This window comes from Helianthus annuus, chromosome 13 (genome assembly GCF_002127325.2).
Source record: "Helianthus annuus cultivar XRQ/B chromosome 13, HanXRQr2.0-SUNRISE, whole genome shotgun sequence".
In the NCBI taxonomy this organism is placed as follows: domain Eukaryota; kingdom Viridiplantae; phylum Streptophyta; class Magnoliopsida; order Asterales; family Asteraceae; genus Helianthus; species Helianthus annuus.
Window position 1 is genome coordinate 113,609,151 of NC_035445.2, and position 21,908 is coordinate 113,631,058.

At 34.8% G+C, this 21,908-nt stretch overlaps 3 protein-coding genes across 3 annotated transcripts; 1 reads left to right on the top strand and 2 right to left on the bottom strand.

Annotated features, from left to right (window-relative positions):
• The first annotated feature begins 152 nt into the window (after window positions 1-152).
• On the top strand, window positions 153-3,866 carry LOC110899005 (calcineurin B-like protein 3). The gene is made up of 9 exons (XM_022145867.2): window positions 153-309; window positions 2,088-2,141; window positions 2,430-2,584; window positions 2,692-2,837; window positions 2,931-3,039; window positions 3,118-3,170; window positions 3,270-3,350; window positions 3,444-3,556; window positions 3,643-3,866. Exons 3-9 carry the CDS (start codon window positions 2,461-2,463, stop codon window positions 3,698-3,700), a joined length of 684 nt encoding a protein of 227 aa, XP_022001559.1. The 5' UTR covers window positions 153-309; window positions 2,088-2,141; window positions 2,430-2,460; the 3' UTR covers window positions 3,701-3,866.
• A 151-nt stretch (window positions 3,867-4,017) lies between these two features.
• On the bottom strand, window positions 4,018-7,270 carry LOC110899004 (heat shock cognate protein 80). The gene is made up of 3 exons (XM_022145866.2): window positions 6,983-7,270; window positions 6,089-6,230; window positions 4,018-6,010 (listed from the first exon to the last, which is right to left on the bottom strand). The coding sequence occupies exons 1-3, from the start codon at window positions 7,103-7,105 to the stop codon at window positions 4,176-4,178; spliced, it is 2,100 nt and encodes a 699-aa protein (XP_022001558.1). The 5' UTR covers window positions 7,106-7,270; the 3' UTR covers window positions 4,018-4,175.
• Window positions 7,271-13,704: 6,434 nt separating this feature from the next.
• LOC110901505 lies at window positions 13,705-19,750 on the bottom strand. Its single transcript, XM_022148329.2, has 9 exons — window positions 19,684-19,750; window positions 19,534-19,593; window positions 19,349-19,387; window positions 19,041-19,232; window positions 18,732-18,884; window positions 18,504-18,644; window positions 17,846-18,284; window positions 15,515-17,745; window positions 13,705-15,365 (listed from the first exon to the last, which is right to left on the bottom strand). Exons 1-9 carry the CDS (start codon window positions 19,748-19,750, stop codon window positions 13,705-13,707), a joined length of 4,983 nt encoding a protein of 1,660 aa, XP_022004021.2.
• Between the last annotated feature and the right edge of the window lie 2,158 nt (window positions 19,751-21,908).

A 21,908-nucleotide genomic window follows, 5' to 3' on the forward strand; every position in this document is an offset into this window, starting at 1 on the left:
AAAAATACGGACCACTTTCTCTTCAACCCGACCCGGTTTAGAAGCTTGTTGACCATCCCAAAACCAACCCGATTGGTTTGTTTGGGTCGGTTATGAGTGCAATCTATTTGGCAGTCACGTGTTCTCCTCTACATGGCCCATACCCATGTTATTCCCCACATCATTATCGTGCCCAACACTAATCATTACCATCTTCCTTCATTTCTTTTCCCTTTTTTAAATCTGGAATTTTGATTGTGTTTTCACTCCAAATCTATACATCCAATACCACCCATACCATACCCATCTACCAATCTTTCCTTTCAACAGGTCAGTCAGTCTTTCTTTCTTGTTTTCTTCTTCTTTCAATTTCAAAAAGTTTCGATCTTTTTTATGTAATTTTGAAAAAGATTGATTTGGGTACATGGGTTATGATTGAATTGTAAAGTTGATTACTTGTTTTGGAGTTATGGTTGATCTGTGCTGCAGTTTCTTGCATTTGGAGATCTGGGATTTCTGGGTGATTTGGTGTTTGAATTTTGATTTTTGTGAGATGGGTTTGTGTTTGGTGGGATTAATCTTTGGGTTGTGATTTGTGTTGGATGTGAATCTTTGGTTTTGGATGTCTTGATTTGATTGATTGGTGGTGGTGGTGGTGGGTTGAAATTGATTGGGTGTGTTTGGGGATTGGTTTTGAAAGATGAGGGATTTGAAACATCCTCAAAACAGGTTTAGTAAGCAAGACAAAACACCTCTAGTGTTTGATTTAGTTTATGGTAGTTTGTTAGTGACATTATTAGTTGGACTTTACATGGGAATATGGAATTGTCTTTCTTGTGCCTATATGTTGTTTTCTCTTTGGTATATCTGCCTATTTTTACCATGTTTGTCCTTCACTACTTCTTCAGTTATTGATAGATTTTGAATTATATACTTTCGTGCTGTTTGTTTTGGAGTCGAGGGTCTCTTTGGAAGTAGTCTCTCTATCCCTAAGGATAGAGGTTAGGTTTGCCTACATCCCACCTATGCAGTTAATGCAGTAAAATATCGAATATCGGTCAAGGACCGATGTTTGAGATATTGGTTATCTTGGTGGGATATTGGTAATTTTAATATATCATGCAGAATGTATATATATAGCAATTTAACACTAACAATTCAGTATACTCTCCTGCCATTACCAAATTAACCTTTTGCAACTTGGAAAACACCAACAACTGTAGCAAGTAGGAACTAATTAAGATTTAAAACACTAATAATTAAGACTTAAAACACTAATATCAGGAAGATAGGTGATATATCGGTTAATAGGTAGAGGATCCTGTACATTAATCCAGAAGTGTGAAAAGTGTGAGAAGTGTATTATAACACTATACATAACACTATATAACACCATATAAACACCGTATAACACTATGTAACACCATATAACACTATATAACATTATATAACAAATATAACACTATATTTTGTCTGATAGCATGTCTATGATAGATGTATAGTGTTATATGGTGTTACATAGTGTTATATGGTGCTTATATGGTGTCATATAGTGTTATAATACACTTCTCATACTTCTCACACTTCTGAATTAATGTACACTATCCCTAATATCGCCAATAATATCGGTACCGATATTCTGACCGATATTTGGTACCGATATTTTACCTTGGGACCAATAACCGATATATCGGCGATATTAACTGCATAGCATCCCACCCTCCCCAGACCACCAATAGTAAAAGTGTAAAACTATATGTGGGATTTACTGTATATGGTTGTTGTAGTTAGTGACATGATTAGTAATATTAGTATGTTTGTTGCTTTGATTTCCCTTAGCCACGTGTAATGTTATGTTATCTGGATTAGTAAGCTGAAGACCTAAAAACAAAAGTTAAAAAATGTTTTTTTGGAGCCGGGGGTCTCAGTGAGAGCATCCTCCTGATCCCCTAGATAGAGGAAAGGTTTGCCCTCATCTGACCCTCTCCAGACCCGACCATGAGTGGGATTTTACTGTGTACATTTGTTTAGTTAGTGACCCTAAATCGAATTTGTGCCAACAATTTTGGGATTATTAGGATTCTAATTTTGTTTTGTACTTCCAACAGAAATAGTTTGATCAGAGCCTTTTTATTTCAGCAGCAACAGGAAATGGCCAAAAGGTTATCTGTATATTCTATATTATTAATTATTAATTTATGAACTAGTGGCGGAACCAGAACCTTTTATTCGGGGGTTACCATAAGGTTTTTTTTTAGAACAAAGGGGTCTGACTCATGTTATTTTATTAAAAAATATTTCAAATTTTATATATAAAAAATCAACAAGTTCTGGTGACCTGTCAGCGGACACTCTTTCCGCCCCTAGATTAGTAGATTTATCTCTATCCGGTTTTGATGTTTATAAGTAGATTGTCCGACCTTAACTATATTCCATACACGTTGTTTTAGGTATGGAAGGTTTTGATGTACGACGAGTGCCATGTCTCAGTGCTTAGAAGGGATCAAGCATTTATGTGCTTCCCTGCTTTACTGCTGCGATTTTGAATTGAGTAAACAGTCGCAGGGGCTTGATGATCCCGCAGTTCTTGCTAGCCAGACAGTTTGTACGCAATTAATCTAAAATACCAACTTACGTTCATCTGTATACGTTTGCAAGTGATCTCAAACATCATCATGAAGTATTTTTTTTTTTTTTCCTTGTGTGGTGCAGTTAGTGTAAGTGAAATCGAAGCGCTTTACGAGCTGTTTAAGAAGATAAGTAGTAGTGCAGTCAACGATGACGGGTTAATCAATAAGGAAAAGTTTCAGTTGGCATTGTTTAAGACCAATAAAAAGGAGAGCTTGTTTGCTGATCGGGTACAGTCGATTTTTAACTTTTAAGAATTTTTTATCAAGTAAAATGTGATGTCTAACAAGAGTTTAGAGGTTTTTCGGGTTACCCAAATATAGGTGTTTGACTTGTTTGACACAAAGCATAATGGAATTTTGGGATTTGAAGAGTTTGCTCGTGCACTCTCGGTGTTTCATCCGAATGCCCCTATTGATGATAAGATCAACTGTAAGCTGAAACTGTTTTAACGAGTTATGTTTGATTTTCATATGTAAATATACTTATACGTCCCGTGTTGAATTGCAGTTTCCTTTCAGCTTTATGATCTTAAGCAGCAAGGTTACATAGAGAGACAAGAGGTAAGTTGTATGCATATAATATACAGGTACCAAATCGAGCGGGTAACGGGTCAGAAACAACGGGTCACTGAAGCCAAATGTGAAACAATGAATATGCAGGTGAAACAGATGGTGGTGGCTACGCTTGCCGAATCAGGGATGAACCTGTCAGACGAGGTTATAGAGAGCATCATCGACAAGGTAGTTAAACTGTTACTGCTTTTTTTGTTCTGGAAACAAATCAAATGCGAGTTGTTGGAAACCCGAATGATAATTTGGTACTTTGTTTTTTAGACTTTTGAAGAAGCCGACACGAAACACGACGGGAAAATCGATCAAGAAGAGTGGAGAAACCTTGTCCTGAGACACCCTTCTCTTTTGAAGAACATGACATTGCAATACCTAAAGTAAGTTCGATTTCACAGCATTTTGGTCGTTTTATAAAACGTTTGTTTCACGTCGATGTTGGTTTATGGTTTCGGTTTTGCTACAGGGACATCACGACGACATTCCCAAGCTTTGTTTTTCACTCGAGGGTCGAGGATATGTAAAAGGCACGGTTTATTTGTTTACTTTTTGCAAGCTACTAGTTTGTCGAGTTATGGCTTCATTCTTGTTTCCAAGTGCATAAACATCACATATTGTTTGTTGCTTCATAGAAATTTGTAGACCTTTAGACATGAAATAAGAAATTTGTTTTTGTGCTCTTGTGGCTTATATATTGTTTCCAAATACCAAAAAATACATGATGTTTCCGATAACAACCATGTAAATGAAAAGTGTTGACGAAAACATTCGACGTAAACCAAAACACAAATGCTACCTATATAACGACTGTAAATGGAAAGTGTTAAAAGCGCTAACGACGTAAACAAAAACACAAAATGCTGCCTATATAACGACTGTAAATGAGAAGTGTCTTGACAGAAACATTTCATAAAAATAACAAAAATAAGACACTTAGAAAACTAAAAAGGTTCATAACGATTAAACGACAAAGATAGAATAAAATCAACTGCGAGTAAATTAGTCGACCTCCTCCATCTTGCTCTCAGCATCACCTTCAGCTTCCTCAAGAGCAGGAACATCTTCATCCTCCGCAGCATCGTCATCAATGCTGAGACCAAGTTTCAGCATCCTATGGATCCTGTTGCCGAAAGTGCTGGGTTCATCAAGGCTAAAACCGGAGGTTAGTAGAGCGGTCTCAAAGAGCAACAGCACCAAATCTTTAACCGACTTGTCGTTTTTGTCAGCATCGGCTCTCTTCCTGAGCTCCTCCATAATAGCATTTTCCGGGTTAATCTCCATGGTCTTCTTGCTGGACATGTAACCCGCCATGCTCGAATCCCTCAACGCTTGCGCCTTCATGATTCTCTCCATGTTAGCGGTCCACCCGTACTCACCAGTAACCAAACAGCATGGGGAATCCACTACGCGGTCAGAAACCACCACCTTTTCCACCCTGTCACCCAAGACATCCTTCATCACCTTGCATAAACCCTCAAACTTGGCTTTCAACTCTTCCTGCTTCGCCTTCTCGTCTTCGGTTTCGTCAAGCTTCAAACCTTCCTTGGTAGCGGAAACCAACTTCTTACCTTCGAATTCCTTCAACTGACCAACTGAATACTCATCAATCGCGTCAACCATATACAACACCTCGTACCCCTTCTTTTTTAGCTTCTCAAGGAACGGAGAGTTCTCAACCGCCTTCTTGCTTTCACCGGTAATGTAAAAGATGTCGCTTTGACCCTCCTTCATTCGGGTCACGTAGTCTTTCAAACTGGTCATCTCATCTCCGCTTTTCGTGGAATGGTAACGAAGAAGTTCGGCGAGTTTGGTTTTGTTTTGGGAATCTTCGTGGATACCCAACTTAAGATTCTTCGAGAAAGCTTCGTAAAACTTGTTGTAATCTTCCTTGTTCTCGGCAATCTCTTGGAACAACTCGATGCACTTCTTCACCAAGTTCTTGCGGATAACCTTCAAGATCTTGTTTTGCTGCAACATCTCTCTAGAGATGTTGAGAGGAAGATCTTCAGAGTCGACAATACCCTTAACAAAACTCAAGTACTCAGGGATCAACTCCTCACAGTTGTCCATGATGAAGACACGACGGACGTAAAGCTTGATGTTGTTTGGCTTCTTCTTGGTGTCGAAAAGATCGAACGGAGCCCGTTTGGGTACAAACAGAATGGCTTTGAATTCGAGCTGACCCTCAACTGAGAAATGCTTCACAGCCAAGTGTTCTTCCCAGTCATTAGTTAAACTCTTGTAAAACGCAGCATATTCTTCCTTGGTGATTTCTTCGGGTTTTCTCATCCAGATCGGCTTCTGTTTGTTCACCAAGTCCCATTCGTGCGACACTTCCTTGATCTTCTTCTTTTTCTTCTCTTCCTTTTCTTTCTCTTCATCGACTTCCTCCACGTCTCCTTCCTCTTCCTTCTTCTCTTTCTCTTCCTCATCTTCATCATCTGAAATCTCCTTTTCGGTGGTTTTCTCGACCCATAGAGAGATCGGGTAGCTGATGAACTCTGAATGCTTCTTGACCAGATCTTTCAACCTGCGTTCCTCAAGGTATTCTAGCTGATCTTCTTTCAAGTAGAGTGTCATTTTGGTTCCTCTGCCAAGAGATTCACCGGATGTATCTCTGGTGACGGTGAAAGATCCACCGGCTTGAGACTCCCAGACGTACTGTTCGTCATCATTGTGTTTGGTTGTCACCACAACCTTATCAGCAACCAAGTAAGCAGAGTAGAAACCAACACCAAACTGTCCGATCATGCTGACATCAGCACCAGCGGTAATAGCTTCCATGAACTCCTTGGTACCAGATCTAGCAATGGTACCCAAATTGTTCACCAAATCTGTAACAAAAATATAACATCAGAAACACTGTCTAAACATGATCTAACAGTACAATTAACAGTAATTATGCTACTCACCAGCCTTGGTCATTCCCACTCCACTATCAATGATGGTCAAAGTGTTGCTCGCTTTGTCGGGAATAATATGAATGAAAAGCTCTGGCTGACCATCAAGCTTACTCTTGTCTGTCAAGCTCTCAAAACGAATCTTGTCCAAAGCCTGAAAGAAATTTCATGTAAAGTGAAATCAATAACCAAAAAATACACATACTAATACTGAAACTCTACATAAAAAATTTAAAAAATATACTTTACATAAAGAAATTTAATAACATACAATGGTTACTGCCAATTTAAATTTCAAATTGTTACTTCTTTAGAGTATACAAAAAACATATGTAACAGACTATTGTTGGAATAAAGATACAAGCACATAGATCCTTTCTTTTGTATACTGACGTGACACACTGTAATAAACATCTTCAATAACTCAAATAAGCTAACTATTCATAATGTAATAAGCACTTCAATAACTCAGCAGTATAACAAATACTTATCAGTTAACAGTTTCTACATATTTTGAAATAAAAATAACTCCAACTCAAAGCCTTGCTCTGTTTATTACCAAAACAAAAATAAATTTCAAAACCTACAACGTAAACGTTTAAAAGTAAACAACAAAATAATGGTCAATCAATTAGATATACACAAACTAACTAACTCTGTGCATACTGAAGAGTACAATCCATATACAAACTATGAGAAACAGCATAACCTAGATCATCCTTACGCTTTAATCAAGTACAAACAGTAACATACATAAACAAAAAATCAGATCATCGAGTACAAATCACATAACCTAGATCATCCTTATGCTACAAACAGTAACACACATCAACAAAAAAGCAACACAGAGTAGTATCATCAACATCAAACTTTCACAACAACAAAATAAACATAAATCAGACTTACATCAGAGGAGTTACTGATAAGCTCACGGAGAAAGATCTCCTTGTTGCTGTAGAACGTGTTGATGATGAGACTGAGCAGCTGGTTGATCTCCGCTTGAAAAGCAAACGTCTCTGTGTCCGCCATTGATGAATGATCTGAAAAGATAGTGATTTACAGAGAGGATTGAAGGTGTGGAGTAGATCGGAGAAGGAGGCGGAAGGAGGTTATATACTAGGGTTTGGGAGTTAGGGTTTGTGTTCTAGATCCTTCTATTGGGATGACCAATGACTTTTGTATTTGCATAACGAGTCCTTGGAGTTTATGTGTTTGTATGATAATGGGATAAAAGAGTTTTTTTTTCACTTGCAATTTTGGACTTTAAAGGTACTGCTACTTATAGCTTTTTTGAGAGAAAAGAAAATTGACGAAATAGAAAATTTTGTTGTGTACTAGTGGGAAGTCCGTATGTTGCGGCGGGTATCCCGACTGATATTATATTCATTTATGATATGTATTATAAATATTGACTTTTAAGCATAAAGTTTGTTAGTTACAAAGAGTGTGATTCAAATTATTACATCTTCTTTTGGTTGTTGGTTTATCTCTTCTCTCATCACACTCTTTGTTTCCACGTTCGACATTTCTTCTCCACCAACGTTCTTATTCACCTCCTCTTTGTTACGACTTTCATTCATCTGTTTATGATACATTGATACTTAGTAAAATCCCAAAAGCTTATTCTAATGTATTTTAATCTACATAAATGGAAGCTTATTACCTCACACATAAACTGATCTATTGAATCATCATCTCCACAGAAAGCCTGTCATACAATAACATACGTAAGTAAGTCTGAATTTTTACTAAACTCTTATAATTTAGTATAAAATACTTACAAAGTCAACGTTTTTGTAGTATGTGTCTTTAGGTATTTCCAGCACAGATTCATCATCACTTTCTTCTTTGATGTTCAGAACTAACTCAACTCCTCAACGATATATCTTTATCGCAAATGTGGCGTTGTCAGTTTTCGTCAACAACAGTAAATCATCTTCTTCTATTCCAAGATCATGAAATAACTTCGGACAACCTTTTGTAAAAACATAATTATCATTGATTTTGTCCGTCTCAACTTTCCAAGTATGACCTACTGCATTTATGTTATAACAGTCGTTCACTGGTACGTACGAGTAACATTTTGTGACATAAGTTTCTAGAAGCACCTGAGAAGTAATGTAACATTTTATTGATATATATTTATGTAAATCATTTATATTTCAAGTATGACAAAATAAATATTCATTAAGAAATAACAGTATACTTATTATTATCTTTAAAATGTTGTAACGATTGACTGTGACAAAAGATTCACCACATATGTTTTAAACGAAGCAACTGATTTCCATACTTTTGTCCTCCATTATCCTTAATCGCAATAACGTCCTTTTTGTCAATTCAAGATCCCTTACTACATTACTCCATCCGTTGGTGATAATGGATTCCCCACTTACACTTCTTAAAGAAACTGGCCAACTTCTACGACTTCTATGATTTATCATTACTTTTTTCCTTTGCCAATATTCTCCATATACATTCTTAACAAAATCAATTGGCAGCACCTGCGGTTAAATTTAGGTTTTACATAATTTGTAATACAAGTTATATATATTATTTTATAAGCTTTATACATACAAGTTTTAACGAGTATGGCTCTTCTAAGATTGCAATGCATGAGGGACTCATTTTTTAAACCTGCATTATACCAATATATATTATAAACATTTACTGTTGAACTTGAATCGATACATATGTGTTCATATCAATAAGAAAATTACCTCTTAAACAGATTTTCACACACATTTTGCACACATTTTGCTGATACAATTACTATATACAGTATACATATAAACAAGACTAAAGCAAGTTTTATCTGATCATTATATTTATATAGAATATTACAAATAATTAAATGTGTCAATTATTTTTTTACCAAAAATTATCCTTTTATAGTGTTCAATATGAGTTAAATATAATCTTATTTTGAATACAAGTCAACAAAAAAAATTCTGAATCATAAATTTTAACTGATAATCATATCTATTCAATCATCCAAATCACACTATTAACTAATAATTTTTTTTCATAACAATATCATCAAAATATATCAACCAAATCAAAGTATTAACCGAAATTATATTCACTCAAACACATGCAATACATATAATCCTTCTTAAATACATATAACATACACAACTTTCAATTTAATAAAAACCTAACTCTGATTTCACGTCTAATTCTTCATTAATCGTCGGAAATAAACACAATTCATGAGTTGTTTGTACTACGGAAGATAAATTTAGTTGGTAAATCAAAGTAACAATCTTCTTATAACTGATCGGAGATGAAGTCAGAAGTTACCTTTACTAATTCTTTGAACCGCCGTTGATGTTTCTTGAGCCTTGTGATGAAGGAGAACTGATTTTTGCAGAACTTGATATGATATATTTGTAATGATGATTTTTTATTTAAATGTTATTCTCATAGATATTTTGCGTAAGTATTTATTAAAAAACAGTAAATTAGACGGTAAGTTTTTTTAACCAATATTTACTTTTATATATTTTACTCAAACAAATTCAATAGCTATTGTTTTTGTATTTTAGGATATAATTTTGTTATTAGATGTTTAATATTTTTACAACTAATTGTAAATTTATTTACAAGTATAGTAATGTACAACTGATTGTTTTTTCAATTGGTTTAAAACGAATTCGAAGTTATTTGTTACGAAACTCTAGCAAGCATAAATGTTAGAGTAACAGATTTTCAGTTTATATTGAACATCCGAAAATCATATTTCTTACATACACATCATCGATCCCTTTTTTTACATTTGTAGTACGATGAATTTGTTTTTTTTAATATTTTAAATTCAAATTGATATGATAACAACGTATTTTGTTTTGAAAAAGTAAGAAACATATCATTGTTCAACACCGCGATATTCGCGGGTATTATCACTAGTGTATTATAAATGTTGACTTTTAAGCATAAAGTTTGTTAGTTACAAAACCCAACATGTCACTCTTATCTTACAAAACAAAACATGTGAGTTATGATAAATTAACTTGAAATGCGTAACAATGGTTGGATGAAAGAACAAATATAGCATATCACCTAGGACTGAATAAAATTAACTGGAAATCAGTATCATAAATGAAACCTAAAGTTAAGGTGTAATCGTTGTTGGCCCGCAGTTTGCATGGTTTGTTTCACCTGGTTTATCTTTTAAAGTATTATGGTAGTATCATTAATATATCAATTCATGAATTGCATAATTGACATAAAAACCAAGAATACAATAGTTGGTAAACGAGATAATGGAAGTGGAAATCATTACCAAACTCGACCTCATGTTCCTTTTTTCATTTAGTTATTTTGTTTGTTTTTAACTACTTTAGTAGTAGGCTTGTTTATTTATTAATTTTTTAATATGGACTTCCCAGTTTGTTTGTATAAATATGTATATAACATTACATTTATTTAACCCGTGTAATAAACAGAGTTATAACTTAGTTATATTATATATTAGAAGTCGTAATGAAAAATAAGAAATTAAACACCCTCTTACTTTATGGTTATTTGATAAAGAGTAAACTTCTGTTTTACTCCATGTGGTTTGGTCATTTTAATGGTTTTGCCGCAGTCATTTAAAAACGGACATTTTGCTCCCTGGTGTTTCAGTTTTGTCGCCAGTTTGCTCCACGACCCTAACTCCATCCATATTGTATGTTAACTAAAAGGGTATTTTGTAAATTTCAAGTATAAAATAAGGGGCATTTTAATCTTTCCCATCCAACCTAAAAAGATGTTTTATTATTATTATTATTATTATTATTATTATTATTATTATTATTATTATTATATTATACATATATAACACAAAGATACACCCTCTTCTCTCTTTAGTTTCTCTCTTTGCTCTCTCTGTCTCCATAACCACATAACCAGACATCACCACCAAGAACCTGATCGGCCACCACCTGTCGACACCCACCACCACCACCACCATCACCTGTCGACCACCGGCCATAACCCCCAACCCTCATACCATAACCTCCAAACAAACAACCTGTTTATCCCTAAATTTTTACACACATATGAGTTCAACTGCAAACCCTAACAATCAGTAATTTGTGCCCTAATCTTCGACAATCGCAAACCTAGATTTTGTGGAACGACGGCGACCCTAAATCTAAGCCTTACACACCCATACGGTGGTTATCTGAGCTTTAAAACGAAGCCCTAATGTCGCAACCCACGCCCCCTATCTGTCTCGGGAATGGGCGGCCGCGAGAATCAGTATTGGTGGTATCGGTGTTTATCAATTTGGCAGCGGAAATTACATCAGGACCGTAGTTAGGAAATATTTTATCAGAGTGAAACACCATATTTTATATAAATAAATATATTGGGATAAAACCCAAGTTTTCATTACAAACTGTTTTGTAGGGGTAAACCCCATTTTATTGAAATAAAACATCTTCTTTATTTAGGTAACTTTTATAACCACGTTTCCAAGTCTTTAGTGCTGTCCAGATGGCTTCTAGTTGGCTTTCACATTTTGTTACCTGAAACGCATTTAAAAACATTTTGTCAGTGGGGAATACTGGTGAGTGAATCCCAGTTTAATCAAGAAGAGTTTTATCATTTAACAGTATTGAGAGTGATTACAATGTTTACATCTACACAATTACTCATTTCGTACTGTCAATCCTGACTGGTGGGTTATATTACACATTGGCTAACTCTTTGTCAAATGGTAACGTGTTCCACATTTTGTATACAAAACCCCAACATACCGGCAGTAATTGAAGAATTACAAAGACTCAATCACTGCTTAATCACATTCTAAAATAATTAAGATTTTGTAAAAACAGTTTACAAAAAGCAGATTACTCACATTGTTGTCTTAGGTTTTTCTCTAGGGTTTCCTAGTGATTATCTATTAAATTACACAAATGCACACGTATTAGTATAATAACCCAATATTTACATTAGTAATACCCTCATCGAGACGGCATTCCAATGACTACGTCGGGCAGAACCTCGACAGCCGTTACGGAACCCTGGATCAATCGGGCAGTGTATCTAATACGTAATCGGGGTTATGATACTTACAACGGGGCAGAACCTCGTTATTTATGGGGGTATTATACCCGAAAATCACTTCAACTATGTGAGAATTCGAGAGAAAGAAAAGATTGTGAGCGAGTCGACTGAACAACTGATGCCCTCTTTATTCAGGGCTTGAATTCAAGTCCCTCGCGGCCCGCGTAAGCCGAAGGGTGATCCTTCGCGGCCCGCGACATGGGGATGTAGGGCATGGCTTGCTGATTCGCCAACTGTAGCCCTGACACGATGTTGACACGTGGCACGCAAGGGTGTCGCTCTGACTTTGGGCTGTCGCGCCCCGCGTAGACCTTGATGTGGTCTTACGTGGCCCGTCAAAGACCCCTAAAATTTGTTTTTAATTAATTTTAATAAAAATAAAGGTATTCGGGGTCCGTTTTTGCATACAGGGTGTATTTTAGGACGTATTGGGACATTCTAATTATATTAGGGGTGTCAAATTTTTAGGACGGTTGTTATACCTAAAGACAAGGAACAACGATGACAATGGGGATTTGACATTTGACCAGGTTAGTAGTGGTGTGTATGGAGATATTGACGGATTTGGTTTTAGATCTGTTTAAAACCCTATGCAGTGGCTGGATGGAGTTGAGATAGGTGTGCTCTTGTGTGTGTGTGTGAGAGAGAGAGAAAGAGAAAGAAAGACGGCATGTGGTGGCGATGGGGCCGGTGGTAGTAGTTGGGGTTAGAGAGAGTGAGAGAAGGAAGAGAGAGAGAGAGAGAGAGACTGTAAATTGAAGGCAACAGAGGCTAGGGGGATGATGGTGATGATGTTGGGTGAGGTGGTGAATGGTGGTGGTGATGTCGGGTGGCGGCGCTGGGGTGGTAGGTGGCCGACGATGGGTGGCGGGCGGTGTGAGGTGGTGGGTGGTGGTGTGGAAGAGAGAGGGAGATCTTGTAGAGAGAGTAAATACTTTATTTGTTATGTGTGTGGTATATATATATTACATTTAATTATAAATTACCAAAGCACCCTTATTTTATAACTGAAATTACCAAAATACCCTTTCAGTTAACATAATGGATGGAGTTAGGGCCGTGAAGCAAAGTGGCGACAAAACTGAAATATCAAGGAACAAAATATCCGTTTTTAAATGATTGAGGCAAAACCATTAAAATGACCAAACCAGATAGCAATACGTAATTTTGTCTTGTATATATATTTACTCTTTCATAGATATATATATACAAACAAGCCTTGGAAAAGGTCAAATTGACAATTTTGTCTTGTAATATCATTTGGTAGGAGAGAGACTCTTTGAATGTGATTAGACATATGTCTTGTGTAAGAATGTTTGTCTAAATAAACCTATCATATGTTTAGTCGCCAAGTATGTGTTTTAAAGTGACACAAAAGTAAAACACCTCAAAATATAGAAAAAGGTAACTTTTTTGTATATTGATGAACTAGCCTAAGGACCCGTGTATTACACGGGTTGTTAAAAGATAATATGGATTAATAATAGTTGTTTACATTAAATGTTATCACTATATACACATATTTAAACAGATCATGTAATCACTTTTTATTGACAATTATAACGTATATATCACAAATCGTTGAATATCTCTTTATACACCACATTAGTTGTTTTATCCGTAGGTTTTCCATTGTTGTCAAGTATGAGTATCTTCACACCATTTCTTGTTTTCACCCTTGATAAGGCAACATACAACTGACCATGAGAGAAGACTGGTTGTTTGAGGTACAAACCTACTCTTGAAAGAGATTGACCTTGACTTTTGTTGATGGTCATTGCAAAACATACGGCCAGTGGAAATTGTCTTCTTTGAAAAGAGAAACGAATCTTTTTATCAGAAGGTATCAAGTTTAATCGAGGGATATATGTGCAAGTACCAATATTTGAACCAGATATTATCTCTGCTTCTATTACACGGTTGTGCAGCTTCTTTACTTGTAGCCTTGTACCATTGCACAATCCATTCCGTTGATCAATATTTCTTAATAACATGACTGGAACACCAACTTTAAGGACTAACCTATGATTAGGTAGGCCAGATATTTTAAGACCATTGAGCACATCTGGAGAGTAAAGTCTTTGTTGTGTAGAATTTACATCTTCAGACGGACAAAGACTGTCAGAACTAAGATACTCTTTTTCTTCACCAGGAAATATTGCTAGCAACCTGTCATTAATCTCACGAACAACTTCATTTTTAGGTGCAAGTATGGCCCGGTCACTAAAATAGTTATGGGCGTCTACGTTTTCCAAGATTGATGGATAAACAAAATCAATTAAACTTCCAATTGGATCAAATGGATCAGTAATCAAAAGATCTCGTGGTATTTCAATAGTTGCTTCTCCATCATTTGGACCACCAACGTTTCCCTCACCCAAATCCAAAAGCCATTTGCCAAAACTATTTATTTCATCAACATCAGCCGTAGATCTTCCAACCGTTAACCTCATGTTTCTAGTTAGTCTTAGCAATTTACATTTACTCCACAAATAAGACGAACATAAGGAGGCATTAACAATCTCTTGTTTGCCACCATTTGGAACAACAGGTAATATTTGTCTAAAATCCCCTCCAAAAACAATAACTTTACCTCCAAAGCGGATTTCAGAATTTAGAGATGTGTCAATGTTGAAAACGTCATTCATTGTTCTGTCGAGCGCTTCAAATGCATGTTTGTGAACCATAGGTGCTTCATCCCAAATTATCAATTTAGTCTCGTGAAGTAATTTAGCCAAATCACTTTCTGGTTTTATTTGGCATACGGAATCTTCAGTAAGATTCAACGGTATGCTAAACCAGGAATGTGCAGTCCTGCCACCATCTAACAACAACGATGCAATTCCACTGGAAGCCACATTTAACACGATTTGACCTCTTGATCTAATTGCAGCGGACAATGTTTTCCATAGAAAAGTTTTACCTGTTCCGCCATAGCCATAAAGGAAAAAAATCTGACCGTTATCACTGTTTACTGCTGCCATAATCTCTTCAAAAACAGTGCGTTGTTCATCAGTTAACATTGTCAAATGACTATCGTACAGATTTCCAAGGTATGTTGTATCATATGCCTGCTCCTCGTATATCAAACGACAATCGGAAATACCTGAAGACGACATATCTGGATATGGCATTGATTCAAATCTTCGCAAAGAAGAATTATTTCGCAATAAAAACTTTTCAATTTCGACCAACACATAGTTCTTCAGTTGGTGATCCGGAATTGATAACGCTACGAAATAAGAAAGAAAACAAATTCATCTAATGAATACGGAAACCATTTCATCATAATAAGATAAATTAACTTAAATAATGATGAACAAATCAAATTATTTTTTTAAAAAAATATAAGTACTAAGTTTCAGTGTAAACAAAACGTACCTGTCACTCGATGGTATTTTGCTAATCTGTAAACAAAATCGTCCGCCATGTATCTCCACGAAGTTTCCCAAACAACCTCAGGTCTAGAAAGACTACCGGATAACAACATCGTAGAAAATAAATTGCGAATGTATGAAGCGCTTCCAGTTAAATTTGCTTCTTTTATTGCCTCTACATATTCTGAATCATCATCTAAAAGGCCAAGTGCGTAGCAAGCATCTCTGCATGTATCGTAAACTTTACCATTAACTGTTTTAATGTCGTCAAACGATGTTGGTCCTCTAACCTTGTTAAGAAGAATTCTCAAGAAATACGCTTCACCTAAAGTTGGAGATACGGAATGAATCCTGCCAATTGATTTTTTCCCTTTTCTTGGTTCCCATACTCGCTTGTCAAGCTTCCATACATAAAAAATAGGGAACTGAAAGTATGTAAGTGTACGTGCCAACAGGTCATTTGGGTCTTTATTACGTTCCATCCATGATAGAAACATTGAAGATTTAACTGAAGGTTTGTTTAGAACGGAGTTAATATCCTCGTCAGGGCCGAAAACAACAGGTTGTTGGCCAGGTAAATGGAATGGAAGCCTCATAACAGAAGGTCTTCTATAATGTACCTCATTAGCAAATATCCTCCAAGATGCTTCGCAAGCTGATATATAGCGGCAATCGTAATACTCTTTGATCTCGTCTTGTGGTTGCTCTTCCGGTTGACTATCACCACGCGCAACAGCTATAGTGGCTCGATCAGGACCTTTATTGATGTATTTAAAAAGATATTTTATAGACGCGGCTTGATTGCACCATTCAACGTTGATATGAGCTTGATATCTTTTCAATAATTTTTTGTTATAAGGAACCACACTCCTGTTATCAAGCTCAATTTTATTTTTCACAACAGAAGAACCATTGTTTCTCCTTCTGTATAATGGAAACCCATTTGAATCAAGTGTTGTATGATCTTGAAACTTTTTTGGAAAGCATTTTGAACACTTCATATCTACCATACATGGAGAGCTCAACCTAGCATTACCACATGGACCATGTATCATATACTCTTTCACCAGGATGAATAATTCTGGATCTTCTTCTCTGTTTGGAATTTCAGCAGATATAAATGAATCAACATGGTCCACAGTAGGTAATTTGAATTCAGGTTCCATGAATAAGCATAAATGTGCATGAGGCAAACCACGTTTTTGGAACTCGATAGTGTAAACAGCTACAGAAAAATAAAACAAAGTGTTAGCTTTGATGATGACTAATAATTGAATTATTTTGTTAACATTACCTGCTGACGCTTTGCCTAATAGATGATTCTTTTTTAAATCTTTGCAGATAGAATCGAGTTTTATTTTGAAGAGTCTAGACAGGATATCAGGCCTATCTTCTGGACTAAGATTGGTGTCTTTGAGAAACCCTTGAACTTCTGGCCATTTTGGATTGCATGTTATGGTAATAAAATAATCTGGATAACCAAAGCACTTACACAGAGCCATAGCGTCTAAATAGTTTTGCATCATATATCGTGCTCCACCAGTAAAAGAAGACGGCAAAAAAATGCGTTTTCCAGCTTTAGATATATCATCTTGACCTTTACTTCGTAATTTACGGAGACTTTCATATGTGTCGGACCTAAGATCTTTTTGTTGATATCGTATGTACCTAAGTCTCTCGCTCTCTATCATAGTATATGCGTCAACCAGGAACTGCTGGAAAAGCCTCTTAGAATTAAGGATTAATGAAAACTGATTTATACGATCCTGGATACGATAGGCAAAGAACTCTCTCATAGTACACTTTGGACGTGTTTTATTAACAACATCAACAACACCTCTATGAGGGATATCAATTCTGTAGCCATCATCTCCGTACGGAAACAGAATCGGATATTGTAGTGCAAGATATGATGGATGCAACTCACTAATTCTTTTTAGTTCACCTGTTCGATTCTCAACTATAATATCTCTATTGTCAACCACATTTTCGATATCACCAACAATAAGAGCAGCGATCTCACCAGCCGTTGGTAAGTTATACGTGCGACCATCTTTTTCTCTTGCTCCAATTATTCGAAGCTTCACATTTACATTAGGGTTGTCTTGGAAGGAATCCCTAACTCTTCTATAAGTTTTGACCAACTCGTTGTCATTGTCTAGTACATCCTTTATATGTTCGATCAATTTAATATCAACATTTGCCGATGAAGAAGAAGACGCACCATCTGAACCCCTGTTACAAAATTGTTATCAAAGATTATTCACAGTCTAACAAAATATGAACTATTAATCTGAAAAAATGGATTTATGGTAACATATAAAATGGACTTTACCTAAATATCGATTGCCTGTTTGAAATTTCGTTTTCAGTATCATATATGTATAGTTGGCAAAATTTTGGTTGAGCTCCGTTGATTGGCATAAGACTTCCAATTGTATGATAATTCTCGCCGCTAATTCTAAAGCAAAAAGGACCATTGCCTCTGTTAACCGTCGAATCAACCTTACCACCCATTGAAGTAAATGCAAACATAGAATTGTAACGGCGAATATTTTTCAAAAAGTGCTTGCTTTCATCACCATTGTTAGTAAACAGAATCCGATAACTTCCTCTTGCATCTTTGTAATCTGGAAGCTCTACTATGCCATAAGAACAACAAATGAAATAACAAACTTTTCCATCCTTTTTTCTTCCTTTTCCTTTTTCTGCATTCCACAACTTTGCATTACATACTTCACAAGTAACGCATTGGTCACCATGGTCCAAATAATCTGTTGTGAAAATAAACAAAAAAAATTGTTAACAATGTTATTTAATAAAGAAGATAACATTATATCGACAAATTTTATACTTTTTGTGCATAAGAATACAAATTATTTGAAATGCACCTTTTGAAACACCTTTCAAGGGATCTTGAACCACAATTTACTCTGTGGTAAAGTCAATAATTGGTATTGGAGAAGTAATTCGTGGCCTACCAATTAACTTACGTTTACCGGATGACAACCTTTCAAAAGAAGAATTTTGAAGAATACCGGAGGTGCCACTAAATGACGTAATGTTGCTAGCAATATGACCGGGAGTAGCGTGTGCTGGTGGTGTACCGTTGTTCGTAACACAACTTAAATTGCCTATAATATATATAAAAAAACATAATCTTCATGATATAAATTTATATACAAAAACATTGAAGTGTATAAAAGTTAATAAGTATTTACTTGTTCCCATGAATGATGCAGTACGATTAGTAATGACATTTGGAGTTGCTTCTATATCAGGAGAGCGATGTATACTCCTATTGGAATATGATATACTATTTCTCAGAGGAGATGTTGTATTCTCCAAATTTACTTCCCTAAAGCGGCTGTTATCTATATATACAAATTATTAAAGATTATTATATAAAATAACATTAAATAAATATATGATAACGTTGAATTAAACATATTGTGAAATGCAAGTTTAATAAAATAAGGTATTTTAAATACGGCTATTAAAAATAAAAAAAAAACAAAATACAAACTAACCTGCAGATAAAGCAGATAATTTTTGGGTAACGGTCGGAATAGAAGGAGAGGGTATCGAATCAGTTGTTATGACAATTGTATGGTCAACGTTTGATGGACATCCATCTAATTTTGATCTTTTGTTATCCAATAATACTTTCCTAATTTTTCGACTATGTCTTGCCTGATCTTGTGTTACAGTGGGAACAACAACTAAAACAACAACATACATAAAAATTAATTTTATAAAGAATATGGAAAAAATAGCTAGACGTCAATGAACATGAATGTAGAAAAACAGGAAAGTAAAAAAGTTAGTAAATTAGTACCATTAGTAATTGTCGATAATGGCCTTCTACCTCTACGAACTGTAAGGGAAAAATATAGACAGTTTAGCAAAACAGATTGTTTGTTAAGATATACATGATAAAAAATAAACGTAATACAATATAAAAATTAATATACTCATATGGTAAAGCAAAAAGATTTGAATATTTATAACAACTTAAATTACCATTTGTATGACCAGTTGTAATATTTGTAGATGCATTCGTATTTAAGATGGCTGGAACACCTGTAATTAACATGATTAAATTATGTATAAATATGTAAATAAAATAAAACTATATGAAATAAAAATCGATATTTAAATTAACGACATTACCGTTAGAAATGTTTTCTTTTCCTTTGTTGTAAGATTCGGATGAAAACTCGTTTTTTCTTTTAGACATTCCTGAAATCATAATGTGATACGATTTAAGCATGCGACATTCCAAAATTGTAGTAAAGTTTAAATATATTTAAGTATGACATTCTAAACTTTCTTATTCTTATGTATTATATAGTAATTGATACGTCAATTATATTATCCTAAATTAACATTATACAACCACAATATAAATGCATCACAAAAATTAAAAAATTCACAAACAGAAACAAAACACAATTGATGTGAATACATAACTTCAAATGTTGTATTAAACCAATGAAAAAAGAAAGTATAATAAGGTCTTTAGTTATTCAGTTTAAGATAGGATATAAGATTAAGCAGTTGAAACAATAATATAAAAATATTTAAACTATAGGAGACATAGTGGTCTCGATAAATAAAGCTCCTTTAGGACCAATGTAGTCATCAACATGTTGTAGGTACTCAAAAGATTCGTTGGAAAGGTCAACTTCTACAATATCACCCCAGATGCTTGTTATGAGCCACTTGTTGTCTTGAATTATATTATTCCTTCGACGCCTTTCAAGATAATGAACAACATGAGGCGTATCGAAAGACAACACCTTTACCCAAGCATCATCTTCAAATTTGAACAAATCAGCATATAGGTTTTCAGAACGTCCAACAACAATGACGTGCAGCTTCATTTCTATGCTCAAAAAATGTCCTTGCCAAGGATTCAAATCCAAAACTTCGGGAAAAGGAATTGTGCTGAAAGTTTCGGAGACAACGTCGAAAGCTACCATGTGTCTCTCACCTGGTGGAAACCAATAATTGGAAACCATAAAATAAATGCTTCTACCAGAATAAATTCCGGGAGACCATGAATAATATGTTGAAGCATAATTAGTGACGTTAAATGAATTTATCTTTCTCCATGACTCACGGCGACGTGAGTAAACTCGTGCAGAAAGAACATTACGGTAACGTTTGATGTGGAGAACTTTGAGATCGTTCGAGTCGTCAAAGTACATTCCACCAGTAGAAGCGTCTCGCTCAAAATTACGATCAAAGTAGTCATCGGCCAAAATTTTGTAGCGCCTTGTTGTTGGATTCCAAAGAATGAGCTCACAAAACATCCTTTCATTGCAAATTAAGATCAGACCTTTAAAGGACGCTAAAACACGTAAGTATGAAGGATGGACGTTAGATGGAGAAACTATAGTTTTGCTTGTATCGGCTTGCAAATTACCCCCAACTATGTTGTCAACAATAATTGTGTTGTCTTTTAAGGAAAGAAGCTTCTTTTGTAGCGAAGTTATAATTCGCCTAGAATGCGTAATCTCAAAATTGTTATTTGATAGTTCATCACGAAAAAATTTAGATAGACACTTGAAACGGCCTATAGCTTTTGCAGGCAGCCTCATGAAAATCTCGTCCACAATCAATTCAGAACCAAGCTTCTCCATTTTATGATAAAATTTTGCTACAATAAAAGATATAAGAAATAAAAAAAAAAAACTTTATGTATACATTAAAAAAAAACTATCTGTTATTTCTTGCTATAATTACACAATAAATTTTTAATTCAAAAACCTATTATGTATGAGAATAAAAAAAATTAAATATAATACAAAAATCACGTAAGCATGTTTGTACCTGTGTATTACAACATAGAAGAACATTAACTAAAAATCTATAAAATAGTATGAAAATATATAATAACGGAAATTTAAGTTGTTAAGTTAAACAATAAATAAATTTATACTAATGTTATTAGTTCAATGGAAGAATAACAACAAAAACAAATTGTAATTGTAATACACATTAAAATTTATATATGCTTATACAACAAAATTTTATAATATTCACTTAGTATGTGTTACATTAAACGAAATTAACTACAAACGGAGACAATTGCATGGTATAAAAATATAAAGCTAAAAGATTCAAAAATATCCAGTAACTATTATTTCTCTTAAACTTATTATGTATAAAAATAATCGGAATTAAGTATATCCGGAACCAATTGCATAGAATATAAAAAAAAATCAATAAGTTACTGAATTATAAAAAATATTATTCCACATACGCATTAAACTTAATAATTCCGTATAACAATTTAAATTGTATTCTGGAAATAAGAGGTAGACTGAATACTAATACTAATAAGAGTACATGATCATGTAACGTTTACTCTAAAAAAAACATTCTTATAA

What these genes read in the sequence shown, in the direction of transcription:
- LOC110899004 (XM_022145866.2), bottom strand. Translation starts at nt 7,105, where the DNA reads ATGGCGGACACAGAGACGTTTGCTTTTCAAGCGGAGATCAACCAGCTG. An exon ending in TTATCAGTAACTCCTCTGAT is followed by an intron (nt 6,231 to 6,982) that starts GTAAGTCTGATT and finishes AATTTCTTTCAG; the next exon opens with GCTTTGGACAAGATTCGTTT. An exon ending in AGTGGGAATGACCAAGGCTG is followed by an intron (nt 6,011 to 6,088) that starts GTGAGTAGCATA and finishes TTTTTGTTACAG; the next exon opens with ATTTGGTGAACAATTTGGGT.
- LOC110901505 (XM_022148329.2), bottom strand. Translation starts at nt 19,750, where the DNA reads ATGTCTAAAAGAAAAAACGAGTTTTCATCCGAATCTTACAACAAAGGA. An exon ending in AAGGTTGTCATCCGGTAAAC is followed by an intron (nt 18,285 to 18,503) that starts GTAAGTTAATTG and finishes TTTTCACAACAG; the next exon opens with ATTATTTGGACCATGGTGAC. An exon ending in AACAGGCAATCGATATTTAG is followed by an intron (nt 17,746 to 17,845) that starts GTAAAGTCCATT and finishes ATTTTGTAACAG; the next exon opens with GGGTTCAGATGGTGCGTCTT.
- LOC110899005 (XM_022145867.2), top strand. Translation starts at nt 2,461, where the DNA reads ATGTCTCAGTGCTTAGAAGGGATCAAGCATTTATGTGCTTCCCTGCTT. An exon ending in TATTGATGATAAGATCAACT is followed by an intron (nt 3,040 to 3,117) that starts GTAAGCTGAAAC and finishes GTTGAATTGCAG; the next exon opens with TTTCCTTTCAGCTTTATGAT. An exon ending in GTTACATAGAGAGACAAGAG is followed by an intron (nt 3,171 to 3,269) that starts GTAAGTTGTATG and finishes ATGAATATGCAG; the next exon opens with GTGAAACAGATGGTGGTGGC.